Here is a 14,818-nt window from a genome sequence, read left to right as displayed (position 1 = left end):
AAACTTGTGCAGGGTTTGGTTTTTAAGTTTTAGTTTTGAATTTGGTTAAATTTAAACAAATTTCAATACAATTTTGTGTTACATTTTATTCAAATTCATTACAAGTTTAAATTTAAAATCTTTCCAAATTGAATGTTTAAAGGGTATCATATATCATCATTTAAAAAGAAAAAAAAAACAATATAAGATTAGAGATAGATAGTTTAGCCTCCAATCGCTCTGAAAAAAAAAAAAAAAAAAGGTAAAAAATATTGACCTTTTATAAGATTTGATAAAAAAATAAAGATTTTTTTCTAATATTTTAAAGATGTCATTAACCTTTTTTTCAAGTGCAGATTTGAATCTCTTTCACAAATTTCAAAAGAATTTTTTGAAATTCTTAAAATCTGAGAGGTTTTTAGATTTTTGAAATCTCAAGAACCTGAAGTACAGTGTTTAAAAAAATACAAAAACAAAAACAAACAAAAGACAAGTAGAATGAAGAAGTAAAATTCTTCTTCTTCATTTTTCTCTTCTTTCTACTTATCTTCTTCTATCGGTCTCTGTACCATGTAAACCCATTATCCTCCTATTTATACCCGTCGTCCAGCGGCAGTGACAGCCACATCCACCAACCGAACTCATAAAAATATCCTCTCCCTCTCTCTCTCTCTCTCTCTCTCTCTGAGAATGGAAGCCAGCAATGATTACAACGACCTCGTGATTCTGAACGACGACCAGCTGGGCACACTCGCAGAGAAAATCCGCTACCAGGAAGCCACCGTCATCCACCAGACCAACTTCAAAACCCAAAAGGAGCGCGACGAGTTCCTCTACGACAGCAAATCCAACCAGGAGTCCGTCCTCGCCCTCCTCGCCACCGGCCAAGAAGTGGTAACCAAGTACCAAGACGACGCCGTTAAGGGCCCCATTGCACGCGACTTGCACCTCTACATCGTCTACTGCTGCAACAGCGCCCTCCAGACCGTCCCCAACTACCACGTCAGGAAGGACTACCTCCAGAAAATACGCGACCACGTGGACACGCTCCTCAGCGTCCTCGATGACCTGGATGCCGCCGAGCGAAGCGCCGTCGTCGTGGTGGGCGAAGGCGTCGTCCAGTACAAGAATGCCATGTTGATTTACACCCGACAGTTCAAGAGCACCCTCTCCTCCAACTTCTCCGCCGGGCTTAAGAACGAAGGCATCAAATACGAGAACCTGGTGCAAACGTACGTATACGTATACGTATAGATTTATTAATTTATTAGTCCTTGGTTTTTTTTTTTTTTTTTTCACGTTTAAACTTTTTGGTCTATCATTAAAAAAAAAAAAAATGCATTTATGACCTTTTTTAAAAAAAAAAAATACCAGCTAATCTATCAAAAAATACCAGCTAATCTATCTTTTTGCTTTAAATTTTTTTGGCTCACTCATTTAATTAGGTATGTGAACAAGCTTGGGTTTCAAGGGCACTTCAAGGACCTAAGCGATGAACAAAAGGCACAAGTATGTAACTGAACATTTATTATAACCGTTAATTATCAGATAATTAATTACCAATTGTCACTCGAAAATAATCGAAAATAAGATTACTAGTTATCACAACAAACAACAATAGCGAGATCAGTGTGCTTTGCCTTAGTCCTAGATTTTATCATTACTTTATCAAATGTGTGTATGATTTGTGTGCATATAAATTGGGTAGGTGTATGAGTCAATTATTGCTAGATCAGGACGAGAATCATCTCCAATCAAGGATGTGATGTCTGCAGCATCTAAAGCTAAAGGCATTGCTGTAAATGTTTACAAAGTGGGGTCAGTGGTGTGGGATATATACACGTCAGATCACAAGTTTAAAACAGCGACACGTGATGCAGTGGTGTCTATCGCTAAAGAGGGGGGATCGGAGTTGGGGGAAGTCATTGGGGCAGCATTGGCTACAGACCTGCTGGAGGTAGAGGCGGAAGCGCTATTTGTGACCTTGGCTGGAATTGCGGGGGGCTTCATTGGGTCTTTCATTGTGGGAGCATTTGCGGGTTGGTTGATGGATGCCATTTTGGACACCACAACCTTTCCTAGCAGCACCGAAGGACTTCACTGCTACGTCTCTTCTTTACCTGATGGTGTGGCTTTGGCTCGTGCAATTGCACATGATGGCACTAAAGATCCTAATGCCAATTCCACAAATTGATGAGTGCATACTTCTATAGAGAAATACTTAGGGGGTGTTGGTCGAACTTTTACGTAAAATTTGCAATTTACTAATTATAAAACATTATATTAGTGCTCGAATCCACACAAGTGAAGCACATGTTTTCATGTGAATTTAATATCACTTTATTGAGTTCAAACACTAATATATCATTTTGTAATTAATGGTAAATTACAAATTCTACATGGAGAGTCTATCTATGTTCCCACATTCACAAAGTTGCTTGTCTGGGTTGTGAATCAAGGGTTTATCTTTTGTATTAAGGCAGATTCCACTATAAATAAATGTGCCTACTATCGGCTTATATATAACTTTTTGTCCAATTTTTTTTTTTTGGTGTATGATTGTGTCTTTTTTGTTCCATTTTTTTTTAAAAAAAAATAGTTTGATGGAAGACATGGAAGGTCTAAAAAAAGAAGAAAGAAATTTGTCAAATGTCATATCCCTCTATAACCTAAAATATTGGAGTCCTGAGTCTAAAAAAAGAAGAAAGAAATTTGTCAAATGTCATATCCCTCTATAACCTAAAATATTGGAGTCCTGAGGCCATTCTATAATTTACTGGTTAAATTTTAATAAGACTCAATTGCAAAGAATGACATGAGTTACTAAAAGAGATGTCCTTTCCTCAAATGAGAATAGTTTAGAACTTGAAAAATACTTGTAGACACTCCATTTTTACCCAGGCCCAATATATGTATTATTATTATTATTATTATCGTTATTTTATTATTATTATTATTATTATTATTACTTTATTTATTCTTATTATTATTATTATTATTAATTTTCACTAATCTTATTATTATTATTATTATTTTCTTTATTATTATTATTATTATTATTATTTTTTTTTCATTAGTATTATTATTATTACTTTTATTTTAATTTTTTACTTCTATTTTATTATTATTATTATTTATTATTTTCATTATTATTTTTAATTTTCATTATCATTATTATTAGTATTTTTTATTACTATTATTACTATTATTTTATTTATTATTATTATTATTATTATTTTTCATTAGCATTATTATTTAGGTATTAGTATGTTTTTTCATTAGCGAAGGGTTAGGAGGAGGAGGAGTTAATTTTATTTATTATTATTTATATTTATTATTAATTATTTTCTTTATGATGATTGAGGAGGAGTTATATTATTATTATTAGTAGGGGTTTATTTATGAGACGAGGAGTATTATGTGGAGTATTATGAGGGAGTGATTTATTATCATGATTGTACATATTAATAGTATTATTATATAATTACCATCATTAAAGAATTTCATATATATTATTTCCAAAAGAAAAAAATACCATAAACCAAAAAGAAAAGGGGAGATGTAGGGTTTCTAATTTTTTCTCATAAAAAGGCCTTTTCTTCTCTTCTAAAAGGGGGCGCACAGTGAAAAAAAAAAAAAAAAGTCCGTTTCTTCCTCTGCTGTCTGTCTCTCCCACACCCACAGCCGAGACCCTCTGCCATCACCACTCTCTCCCCATCCTCCACAGCCTCCTTGTTCCTCACTGAACCAGCCGAGAGCCCCCTGTTTACCTCCTCGGTCCTTCACTCCTAATCAACTTAACTCCGGCAACCATCCCGCTGCTGGAACTCCATCCCCACTGCTCCGGCCACTGTTGACGTCGAAGTAACCTCCGGTCACACCAGGCAATACCTTCGAGCCCCCTGGCTACCGAGCACTACACCAGAACCTCTACAGTGGTCTCTGCACAGCAGCTCCTCGGCCTTCCTCAACCACCGTCGAGACCCGAGCAAATCACCAGAACTCTCCAACAACCCAGCCAAGACCAACCTCGGCTCCACCTCTGCAACGCCGGCACCTTACTCCGGCCTCCTCTGTAAGTTCCTGTAGACCTACCATCCTCACACACAGCACCCTTGCTGGGAGTATCCCTTACCCACTGTAACCGCACAAACACACACACGCACCCAAACCTCCAGACAAGCACACACATACTGACTTTTCTTTTTTTTTTTTTTTTTGTTTTACATTTATTAGGTTTTATTGTAAATAGCAATAATTGTTTAAGTATACCCCTCCCCCCGGTTATATTTGGGTGTAGTTTTTATAGGATACTAACTGATCTATTATGGTTGCAGGATTTTTATTGAGGATTATTTCAATTTTTAAAAGGTCAAATTACATTATTTGTACATATTAGATATTTGATATATATATATATATATATATATATATATATATATATATATATTTGGTTTGGGGTTTTAATCCTTAAAGTTTAAACTTTTCATATATTTGCCTCTATATGTATATACTGTATTGACCATATTAGCATTATTATTTGTATATTATTGATAGTAATATCATTATTATTTATATATTATGTTATCATGTTATTTTGTATGTTATTATTAATAATGTTGTCAGATTGTTCGTATATTACCATTAATAATATTATTGTATGATTTGTATAATATTTCTAATATTGTTATCACATCATAGGTGTATTGTTATTATTAGTATTATATGATTTATATATCATTATTAGTAATATTATTATATAGTTGGTTTATTAATATTAGCATTGGCATTATATTAATTATATTAGCATTAGTATTACGTAGTTTGTATATTATTATTAATTACATGATTGCGTTATTCTTATGTTACTGGTTTGTATATTGCTATTAGTAAAATTATGGCATGGTTTGGATGTTATTATTATATTAATTATCATATTGATTTTATTAGTATTGATATTCTATTGTTTGCATATGGTTGGTATTGTTATTATGTAGATTGTTTCATTATTATATTTAGGTTTATATAGTTGATTAGCATATTTTATATTTTGGTTACGGTTGGCATGTTGATATATCTAGTAATATTGTGTTTAGTATTTTAGTGTATTTAGCATGTTAGTTTTAAGGTATGTTCAATATTATAATGGATAGTACATATTATATATTTATTACTATCATATTTGTAGTATTTTAATGTACACAATATCATTTATCTTGGTAACCTTAGTATTTTGAGATTATGTTATTATTGTATATTACGGTATATTTAAAATTGCTGCCTTACTACTATATATTCTTAAACATTGTATATCATGTTTTGATTTATTGTGTTCTCATATTTTGATTTATTGTATCTTGATGTACTTTTAGGGTTGAAATTGCTTTCATATAAATTATGTACTTAAGGTTTTCTTGGTCATTATTGTACTCACTTTGTATTTAATGTGTGTATAGTTAAGGTTGGGTATTAAGTTTGGCAACCATCTTGTATTTATTATTCTCAGCAATACCTTGTTTCCATAACTTCGTTATTTCTTTACTTGTGCATAGGATTCCATTTTTTAATTTGAAATTTGGTTTATCTCTTTTGTCAATTATTTCCATATGGGTGTAAAGGCATTTATAGGATATTAGGGGTGTGTACCATTAGGAAGATTATTATTATTATCTTTTGTTTATAGTGTATTATTATTATTATCATGTGTGAACTTATTATGTTACCATTATGATATTAGGAATATGTATTTATTGTTAATATGTGCGTATTAATATTATTTATTATTATCATTATGGGATTACTACTATTAATATTATTATTATTATTATTATTATTATTATTATTATTATTACCATTATTATTGTTTTTACTATTGTTATTTATTATTATTACTATTATTGTTATTATTATGTTCATTATTATAATGATTAATTATTATTTTATTTTATTATACATTTTATTATTATTATTATTAAATATTTTTGATTTTTATAATCCCTATGATTTTATTGCGGGGGTATGAGCCTTCGGGCATCACGTACCCTAAGCTCTGAGGGAATATATATATATATATATATATATATATATTTATTTATTTTACATGTATTTATAAATTCATAAAAAGGAGTAATTTAAAGAATTATTAGATTAACTTAGGGATAATTTCAAATTAATTAGGTACCGTTCGTAAGAACGGGCGCGTAGGGGGTGCTCGTACCTTCCCCTCGCGTAACCGAACTCCCGGCCCCAACTCTGGTAATGTAGACCGATTCTACCCCTAACGGGGTAGTAATCATGTGTTCTAACCGCACTAAAGGTTAGTGGCGACTCCGATAATCTTATTTTTAATTGAAAATTAAAATTAATTTTTATTTCGCCGCCGGGGGCACACGCGCTCCCAGGACGTCGTGACAATACTTAAGATACAACTTGTTCGATAAAGACTTGGACATGTATCGGCTCTCGAGTTTTAGCCAAACTGACGCTCGTGATTCCTTATCATGACATGATACATCACATCATTGGCTAGACAAAGTATGATAGTAGCCACAACTTTTGCTCCCAACTCCTTCCAACTCGTGTCGTCCATGTCTTCCAGTTATTTTTGTTGAGAGAGATATCAATAAACAACCACAATGGAATAATTCTTCTCCCTATATGCAAGCAAATATAGTGTATCTCTACTTTTATACGTGCTGGAAATAATAGGAGAAATAATCAATCACACCAAGCCACAAGAACACAAGCAATTTTTTACGTGGAAAACTTCCCCAGTGTGAGGAAGAAAAACCACGGGACCTAGTCAAGTTAAAATCTACACTATCAATCAAATAATGGGTACACAAAATTTTCTCTAATCGTAATTAGAGGATACAAATATCTCTCATCAAGATATCTACAATCTTGGAAAATACAAAGAGAATTGGAGAGAATATACCAAATTCGCGGTTACTGTTCACGGGTAAAAACCCCAACTCCTGAACTCCAAATCCGATCTCCACCGTTCAGATTGTAGCTCATTGAGTCGTGAACATATCCTCCAAATTTCAGCTCCATTGGACCACAGACGAAGCAGGATCGGAGTCTTGATGGGCAGCATGAGAAAAATCACGTTTTTTTTCTCTTTCTTTTGAGAAGTGACAGCTCCTCTCTTCTCCCCTCTCTTTTTATAACTTCCTTTAGGTTTTCACACTAAAAGGGCTGGGCTTTGGGCTTTTAATAAAACCCACTTGGGCTTTCCTCCACATGGAAGGAAATAACCCAACAAATCTCCCCCTTTCCAACTATGTGGAGGGAATCGCCATCCTAACGATCGAACAACAAACTTCAAGCTTCTCCTTTGGTAGTGTCTTTGTCAACATATCAGAATCATTATCATCAGTGTGAACCTTCTCAAGTTCCAATAACTTATCGTTCAACGCATCTCTGATCTAATGGTATCGTACATCAATGTGCTTCGATCTTGCATGGAAATTGGAATTCTTAGCAAGATGAATAGCACTCTGACTATCACAAAATAACACATACCTTTGCTGCTTGAAACCAAGTTCTCTCAAGAACTTCTTTTGCCCATAACAACTCTTTAGTCGCTTCCGTTTCTACAAGGAACTCTACCTCTGTCGTAGAAAGAGGAATGCACTTCTAAAGTCTCGATTGCCAAGCTATAGCCCCACCTGCAAAAGTTATCAAATAGCCCGTAGTAGACTTACGAGTGTCCACATCCCCAACCATATCTGCATTTTTGTAGCCAACTAACAATGGTTGTCTGTTTCCCAAACCAAGTCTCAAACTGGAAGTGCCTCGAAGATACCTCATTATCTACTTCACTACATTCCAGTGCTTTATTCCTGGATTTGACAAGAATTGGCTAACTACAACAACTGCATAGGCTATATCTGGTCTTGTGTTCATCTTCCATGGCTTCTGCAAAACACTGGGGCTCTCCCCCGTCTATCAATAACACATATTGTCTAGCTGAATACCGAGTAGAAGGATGTCGGTCTCTAGCTGACCTCCTAGATGGAATCTCTAGTGGAATCTCTGGCACTGTCAACTACTCATCAGTCTCAACATCTCCCTGAACCTGTAAGGGAACATCCATATCACCTCTACCCTAGTGGTTATCCTGAACATCATTCTCAACCTGAGATGTAAAATTCTTCAAAGGAATTGGATCCACATCAATCAAACTGTCACCCTGTTGAGACATAGATTTCTCTACCTTCTCAATATCCTGAATCGTCTAATCTTCTACAGACACAACATCTCTGCTTCTTAAAATTTTCTTCTCAACTGGATCATAAAGCTTGTATCCAAATTCATCTTGACCGTAGCCAAGGAATATACACTGTCGCGTTTTCTCATCAAGTTTGGACCTTCCATCTTTTGGAATATACACAAATGCTTTCCACCTAAAAACACGCAAATGATTATAGGAAACATCCTTACCTGTCCAAACTCAGTCTGGCACATCAAACTGTAGAGGAACACAGGGTGTAAGATTCAAAATTAACAGTGCTCAATGCCTTCTCCCAAAAGGATTTTGGCAACCAGGCTTGTGAAAGCAAACATCTCACTCTCTCAAGTAGTGTTCTGTTCGTCCTTTCTGCTATGCCATTCAATTGAGGAGTTTTCAGAGGAGTCTTTTGATGTCGAATGCCTTGTTATCTGCAATACTCATCAAATGGACCAGGATACTCTCCACCGTTGTCAGTACGGATGCACCTCAGTTTCTTCCCAGTCTGTCTCTCAACTAGGGCTTGAAATTTCTTGAACTCAGCCAACACTTGGTCTTTTTACTTCAAGATATATACCCACAACCTCCTTGAATGATCATCTATGAAGGTCACAAAGTATCTAGAGCCACCAAGTGTTCTCGTCTTCATAGGGCCACACACATTCGAATGTACTAAATCCAGTATCTCTGACTTTCTCGAATGAGGGGAATTCTTGAAGGAAACTCTGCTATGCTTCCCTAACAAACAATGAGTACACCTTTTCAGAAGTGCACTTTTCAGTCCACATAGTAGACTTTTCTTCCCCAGTAAAGCTAATCCTTTCTCACTCATATGAGCCAGTCTCTTGTGCCACAACTCTATTGTACCATTATCCTCCATCGCATTAACTATGTCGTTGGGGATCTTTGCTTGCAGAATGTATAATGTAGAGTGCTTCATGCCACGAGCCACAATTATAGCACCCCTGGTGAGCTTCCACTGGCCATCATTGAAAGTGCTGCAGTACCCTTCGTTATCAGGTTTAACTGCAGAAATCAAATTCAAACGAATGTCAGGAATATGCTTCACATCTCTAAGAACTAAACTCGTGCCATTATTTGTTTTTAGATACACATCCCCAGTTCCAATGACTTTAACCAAGCCATCATTTCCCATCTTTACTGTTCCAAAGTCACTAGATCTATAGGATGTAAAGAAATCTTTCCGAGATGTAGCATGAATGGAGGCACCACTGTCAATCACCCAACTGGTCTCATGATATGCAACATTTATCATCTCATCATCATAAACAATGAGGAATTTTGTAGGAGTGGTAGTAGCAACTCTATCATTACCATCTTTGTCATCTCCATTCTTCGTTCCCTTCCCTTTCTCATTCTTGTTTTCTCTCTTCAATTGCTTGCAATATTTCTTGATGTGTCCCTTTTCCCCGCAATGATGACACTCAACATTTGCAAACTTGTTGGACTTGCTTCTGCTGTTATCTCTGTTCTTCGGACCTCTGCTATTACTTCTCCCCCTCTTTTCTGTAACCAAGATCTTTGACTGTGAAGAGGACCCCTGTGTCTTTCTTCTCATCTCTTCATTTAGCAAAAAGCTTTTGCCCATATCCATTGTGATTACACCTTCTGGAGTAAAGTTAGACAATGAAGTTCTGAGCGTCTCCCACGAGTCTGGTAATGAACCAAGCAACCATAACCCTTGTATCTCATCATCAAACTTAATACCCGTTCCAGCCAATTGATTAATAATTCCTTGGAATGTATTCAGGTGATCAGATAAAGGAGTCTCGTTTTGGTACCTCAAAGCCATCATTTGTTTAATCAGAAACAACTTATTATTTCCAGTCTTTCTTGCATATTACTGTTCAAGCTTATTCTATAGAGAACATGCATTTGTTTCTCCACTAATATGGTTATTATATACCCATTGCCTGATATACCCACACACCTGTCAATATAACAAAGTCCATTCCACATCAGACTTTTTTTCTGGTTTTTCAGTACTAAATACCGGTAGGTAATAATCTTACACATAAAGAAGATCCTCCATTTTTCCTTTCCACATGTTATAATTTAAACCATTGAGATTAATCATTCTACTAGTATTTGCTTCCATAACTCAAACTGTCAACCTGACAATCTGTTAACCGGGCTCTGATACCACTTTGTTGGAAGAAATATCAAAAAACAACTACAATGGAATAATTCTTCTCCTTTTATGCAAGCAAATATAGTGTATCTCTACTTTTATACGTGTTGGAAATAATAAGAGAAATAATCAATCACACCAAGCCACAAGAACACAAACAATTTTTTGCATGGAAAACTTCCCCAATATGAGGAAGAAAAATCACGGGACCTAATCTAGTTAAAATCTTCACTATCAATCAAATAATGGGTACTCAAAGTCTTCTCTAATCGTAATTAGAGGATACAAATATCTCTCATCAAAATATCTACAATCTTGGCAAATACAAAGAGAATTGGAGAGAATATACCAAATTCGAGGTTACTGTTCACGGGCAAAAACCCCAGTTCCCGAGCTCCAAATTCGATCTCCACCATTCAGATTGTAGCTCCTTGAGTCGTGAAGCTCTCCTCCAAATTTCAGCTCGATCAAAACACAGAAGAAATGGGATCAGAGTCTTGATGAAATCTCAGCAGCATGAGAAAAATCGCATTTTTCTCTCTTTCTTTTGAGAAGTGACGACTCCTCTCTTCTCCTCTCTCTTTTTATAACTTTCTTTAGGTTTTTACACTAAAAGGGTTGGGCTTTGGGCTTTTAATAAAGCCCACTTGGGCTTTCTTCCACATGGAAGGAAATAACCCAATAATTTTCCGTATAGTGCCTTCACCATTCCTTACTGCCCTAACACATCCTTAACCCTCCTCCACTGAAGTCCAATTCAATCAAACTTACCAATATCAAACTTTGTGGAAGAAATCTCAATCATTGCAACCAATAGCTCTGATACCAATTTGTTGTGCAAAGTGGTTTGAATGTCAATGTCAATGCATAGCTAAAACCAACAAATTGAATTGAAACAAGTAATACAAGCAACCAATGATGAATATACAGAAAAATCAATTACAGTGAGAATAATGGAAAGTAATAAAGTCAAAGACACAAAAATTTATGTGGTTAGGCAATGTGCCTACTTTCATGGGAGCAAGCAGCTGATTTTAACTATCAAATTGTCAAGCATACATCAAGGGTTACAAATAATTGTTTATATATCAACACTACGCGCACAAAAGATTTAAAATACATCTAAAACATTTCTGTAGCAAATCTTAGAAGAAAAAACCCCCAAATCCTCCAATCTACTAATCTCCAAATTCAAAAATTCGTGATCTGCGCTGAACAAAATTTTAAATACATAAAGTTGTTCCTTCTACAGATTGAAAGCGTCGACGGTTTCTTCCTGCAACCAACTTCCTTATTCTTTGCTTCACCATGCTTTCCCAGCGCATGCATTTAACTCAATATGAGCCACATCTCCAACGGCAACTTTTCTTAGCAATTTCTTCCATTAATCTTAAGAACACCTTCCTCTATTTTGTAAATTCATCTGCACAACTATGTCTTAATACTCCATGTTTTGGGTGTTAAACCCTTCCATTGTTCTCCTTCTTGCGCAACTTCAAAGAGGAATAACACAAGCGAGGAATGCATACCGACTAGTAATTCAAAGATCTAGCAAAGTTTCAGCTTCTTGTTGTGAGAATGAGAATTCTTTGCCTCTAAAATCTTGGATCTTCAACTCGACTGAAGCATTCTCCCTATCATCACCATCTCTCTTGTGTGAATCATATGTGATGGAGGAGAGAGGTAGGCCATCCGTTGAAATCCAAATACAAGACCTCTCCCAAACATCAAGCTTCTCCCTTTTGCAATATACTATACATACACCATTTCTCATGATGCGAGTGTGAATCAAGATTTTATCTTATGAATTAAGAGGGATTCCATTATAAATAAGTAAATAAATAAACATAAGGTACAACTAAACATATTCTATTTATTACTACACATAATCAATCATGTGCATCAAGACATCAACGACATACAAGCACAATAATTGAAATATTTTTTTATCGCATTGCAATAGATTAGAGAGAGTAACATTATTGATTATTAATAACAATTATTTTATTAGAGATCATGTAACTATAAAGACACACAACCTGTGTTACATAATTGTTCATAGTTGCTAAAAGGCAATTAAAGCACTCCACCCCATTAGGTTAGGAACGTAGTGCCTTGCAATGTAAATATTGCAAAATATGCCGGAGAAGTTCCTTCACCGATTATTCTTTTAGAAATTATGCTCCAAACACCCGAAGTGTAGTGGCCAGAAGCACGTACTTCAGTAAAGGATTGCATGCATAAAATACAAATAAGTTAGAATTCATGAACTAAAAGAAGATATGATATCATCACTTCATTTTGTTAGTATTTTTTTATATATCTAAACTATTTATTAATTAGGGTAAAATCCCGCAATACTTGCCCCCTCCTTGTAGTGCTCTTTGAATATGACATTCTATCCTTGAGTTTTCGAAAACTACTAATTAAATAACCTCTTTAGATTTAATTTTATGCATAAAAAGAACATTCTATTAATTGACTGCTAAATCTGAGTAATTTAACTAAATGAAATATTTACACTTTCATTTAATTTGGATAAAATAGATTAAGAAAATACCAACTATTGAATAAATTAAGTTGGGGAATTTATTAGTTAATTACAATATTTTAAAAATTTAACTGGTAAGCAAATTGTACATCCAACTAATTTTAAAGTTAACCAATTGAACTGGTTCGATCAGTTTAAATCAATTGGTTGATATATGTATGACAACACCATTATGTTATTTTTTTGTTAAAAAAAAAAATTTACAAATTTATGAAAGAAAAATAAATGAATAATACTAATAAAACTAAAAAAAAGCTTAGATAATTATAATATTTCAAAGTATTTGTTATGTACATTTTTTATACAAATTAAATGACTAAATATTATATATATATATATATATAATACTTTTAAATTATAATAATTTGTCAAACATAATTTTACAAAATATTATAAAGTAAAAAACTCAAGTTCATGCTTCATAAACTAAAATTATAAAATTGATTTATGTCTAAAATTAAAATATAAATTAATTAAAAATAATTTAAATTTAAATTGGTTAATTGATCTTTCGATTCGAGCCAGTTTGTCCAACTTGACAAGTTTGTTGTTCTTTCTCAATTTTATCACGACTCTTATTTATATCATGAAAATATAGCATTGCCTCCTCCCAAAAGCAAGCCAATTCCCAATATAACTAACCAACAAAGATTTTGTAACTAGCAATTATCTGTATTATTATTTTTTTTTTTGAAATAATAATATAATTAATTATTTTGTCATGCCAATATCAATGGTTAAACTAAATCAACCAAATTAGCTGGACCTATCAATTTGAGAACCAAAGTTACTGATTTTCTTATTGGTTTGTTTTTATGATATTATATTTAGTGGACAAATTTTCTCAACTTAACATATAAGTTGATGTTATTTTTCTAATTTCTTTCATATATAAACTTTGCGATTGTCTAACTATTGATTTAAGAAGGGTTCACTTTATTATTAAAATCAAATCACATGAGGTTTTTGATAATTTTTAAAATTAACTCTATTAATTCAGTCGCGGCCATCTCCCTCTCCGTTCAGACCGTCGTAGACGGCGGCGCCGGAGCAATAAACCAGGGTTCCATGGACGTGGAGAAAGGCGCCCCACTGGCCGTTCTGCAACTTGAGAGGGTAAGGGGCGGCGCCGATGTGGCCGTGGTAGTCGTGGGCGGTGACGTAGGTGAGGGTGCCGCCGGTGGGGTTGTAAAACACAATACGGCAGGTGATTCCGTTGCCGTACTGGGATTTGAGGTTGTCGACGTAGGTCTGCGCTTCGACGTTCTTGCTGCCGTCGTTGATGTAGTTCATGGCATACTGCGCCCTCACCGCCGGCGTTTTGATCGCAGGAGCACCTGGCAATCCCTTTATATAGTCGTCGGTGATTGGAGTCCCAAACACGTTGGACGACATTTTTGTGCTACACTACTATGGAGTGGGATGTCCGCCCGACGTATTGGGCTTTATATAGATATGCGAAAGGTGACGTATTGTCCGTGAAGCCCCATTGGGCGAAGTGGGAACAACCGGCCGGCTGCTGGAGGCTACGGCAATGGACCGTGAAGGCCCATTGGGCCAAGGGGGGACAACCAAGCTGCAGGCCCAACTCACGCCTCCCAAGCTGACCACTCAATCCCGCGTGCTCTGTCCATTTGCGGGTGGGGCTGAGCCAACACGTGTGCTTGCGTATTTATCTCACGTGGCCAAAATAAAATTTTGTCATACAAATTATAGTTGGCAAAATTAGTCGAGCTAAGTTGAATTCAATGAAACTATTAGATTGGAGGGTTGGGCTTAGGGTGATCCCTAAGGATGAGTAAAAATAAATATAAACCTACTTATAAATAAGTAATAAATATATATACTAATAAAAATTCCTTTTAATATATATTTTTTTGGAAAAAGGTAAATAATACTT

At 34.9% G+C, this 14,818-nt stretch overlaps 2 protein-coding genes across 2 annotated transcripts; one reads left to right on the top strand and one right to left on the bottom strand.

Moving 5' to 3' along the window:
• The first annotated feature begins 581 nt into the window (after positions 1–581).
• LOC131150916 (uncharacterized) lies at positions 582–2,502 on the top strand. Its single transcript, XM_058101992.1, has 3 exons — positions 582–1,211; positions 1,425–1,488; positions 1,688–2,502. The coding sequence occupies exons 1-3, from the start codon at positions 670–672 to the stop codon at positions 2,171–2,173; spliced, it is 1,092 nt and encodes a 363-aa protein (XP_057957975.1). The 5' UTR covers positions 582–669; the 3' UTR covers positions 2,174–2,502.
• An 11,412-nt stretch (positions 2,503–13,914) lies between these two features.
• LOC131151544 (23 kDa jasmonate-induced protein-like) lies at positions 13,915–14,313 on the bottom strand. The gene has a single exon (XM_058102786.1). It carries the CDS (start codon positions 14,311–14,313, stop codon positions 13,915–13,917), a length of 399 nt encoding a protein of 132 aa, XP_057958769.1.
• Between the last annotated feature and the right edge of the window lie 505 nt (positions 14,314–14,818).

This window comes from Malania oleifera, chromosome 3 (assembly GCF_029873635.1).
Source record: "Malania oleifera isolate guangnan ecotype guangnan chromosome 3, ASM2987363v1, whole genome shotgun sequence".
Lineage (NCBI taxonomy): Eukaryota > Viridiplantae > Streptophyta > Magnoliopsida > Santalales > Ximeniaceae > Malania > Malania oleifera.
The sequence above is the reverse complement of the archived record's forward strand: the minus strand, read 5'-3'. Positions and strand labels throughout refer to the sequence as shown.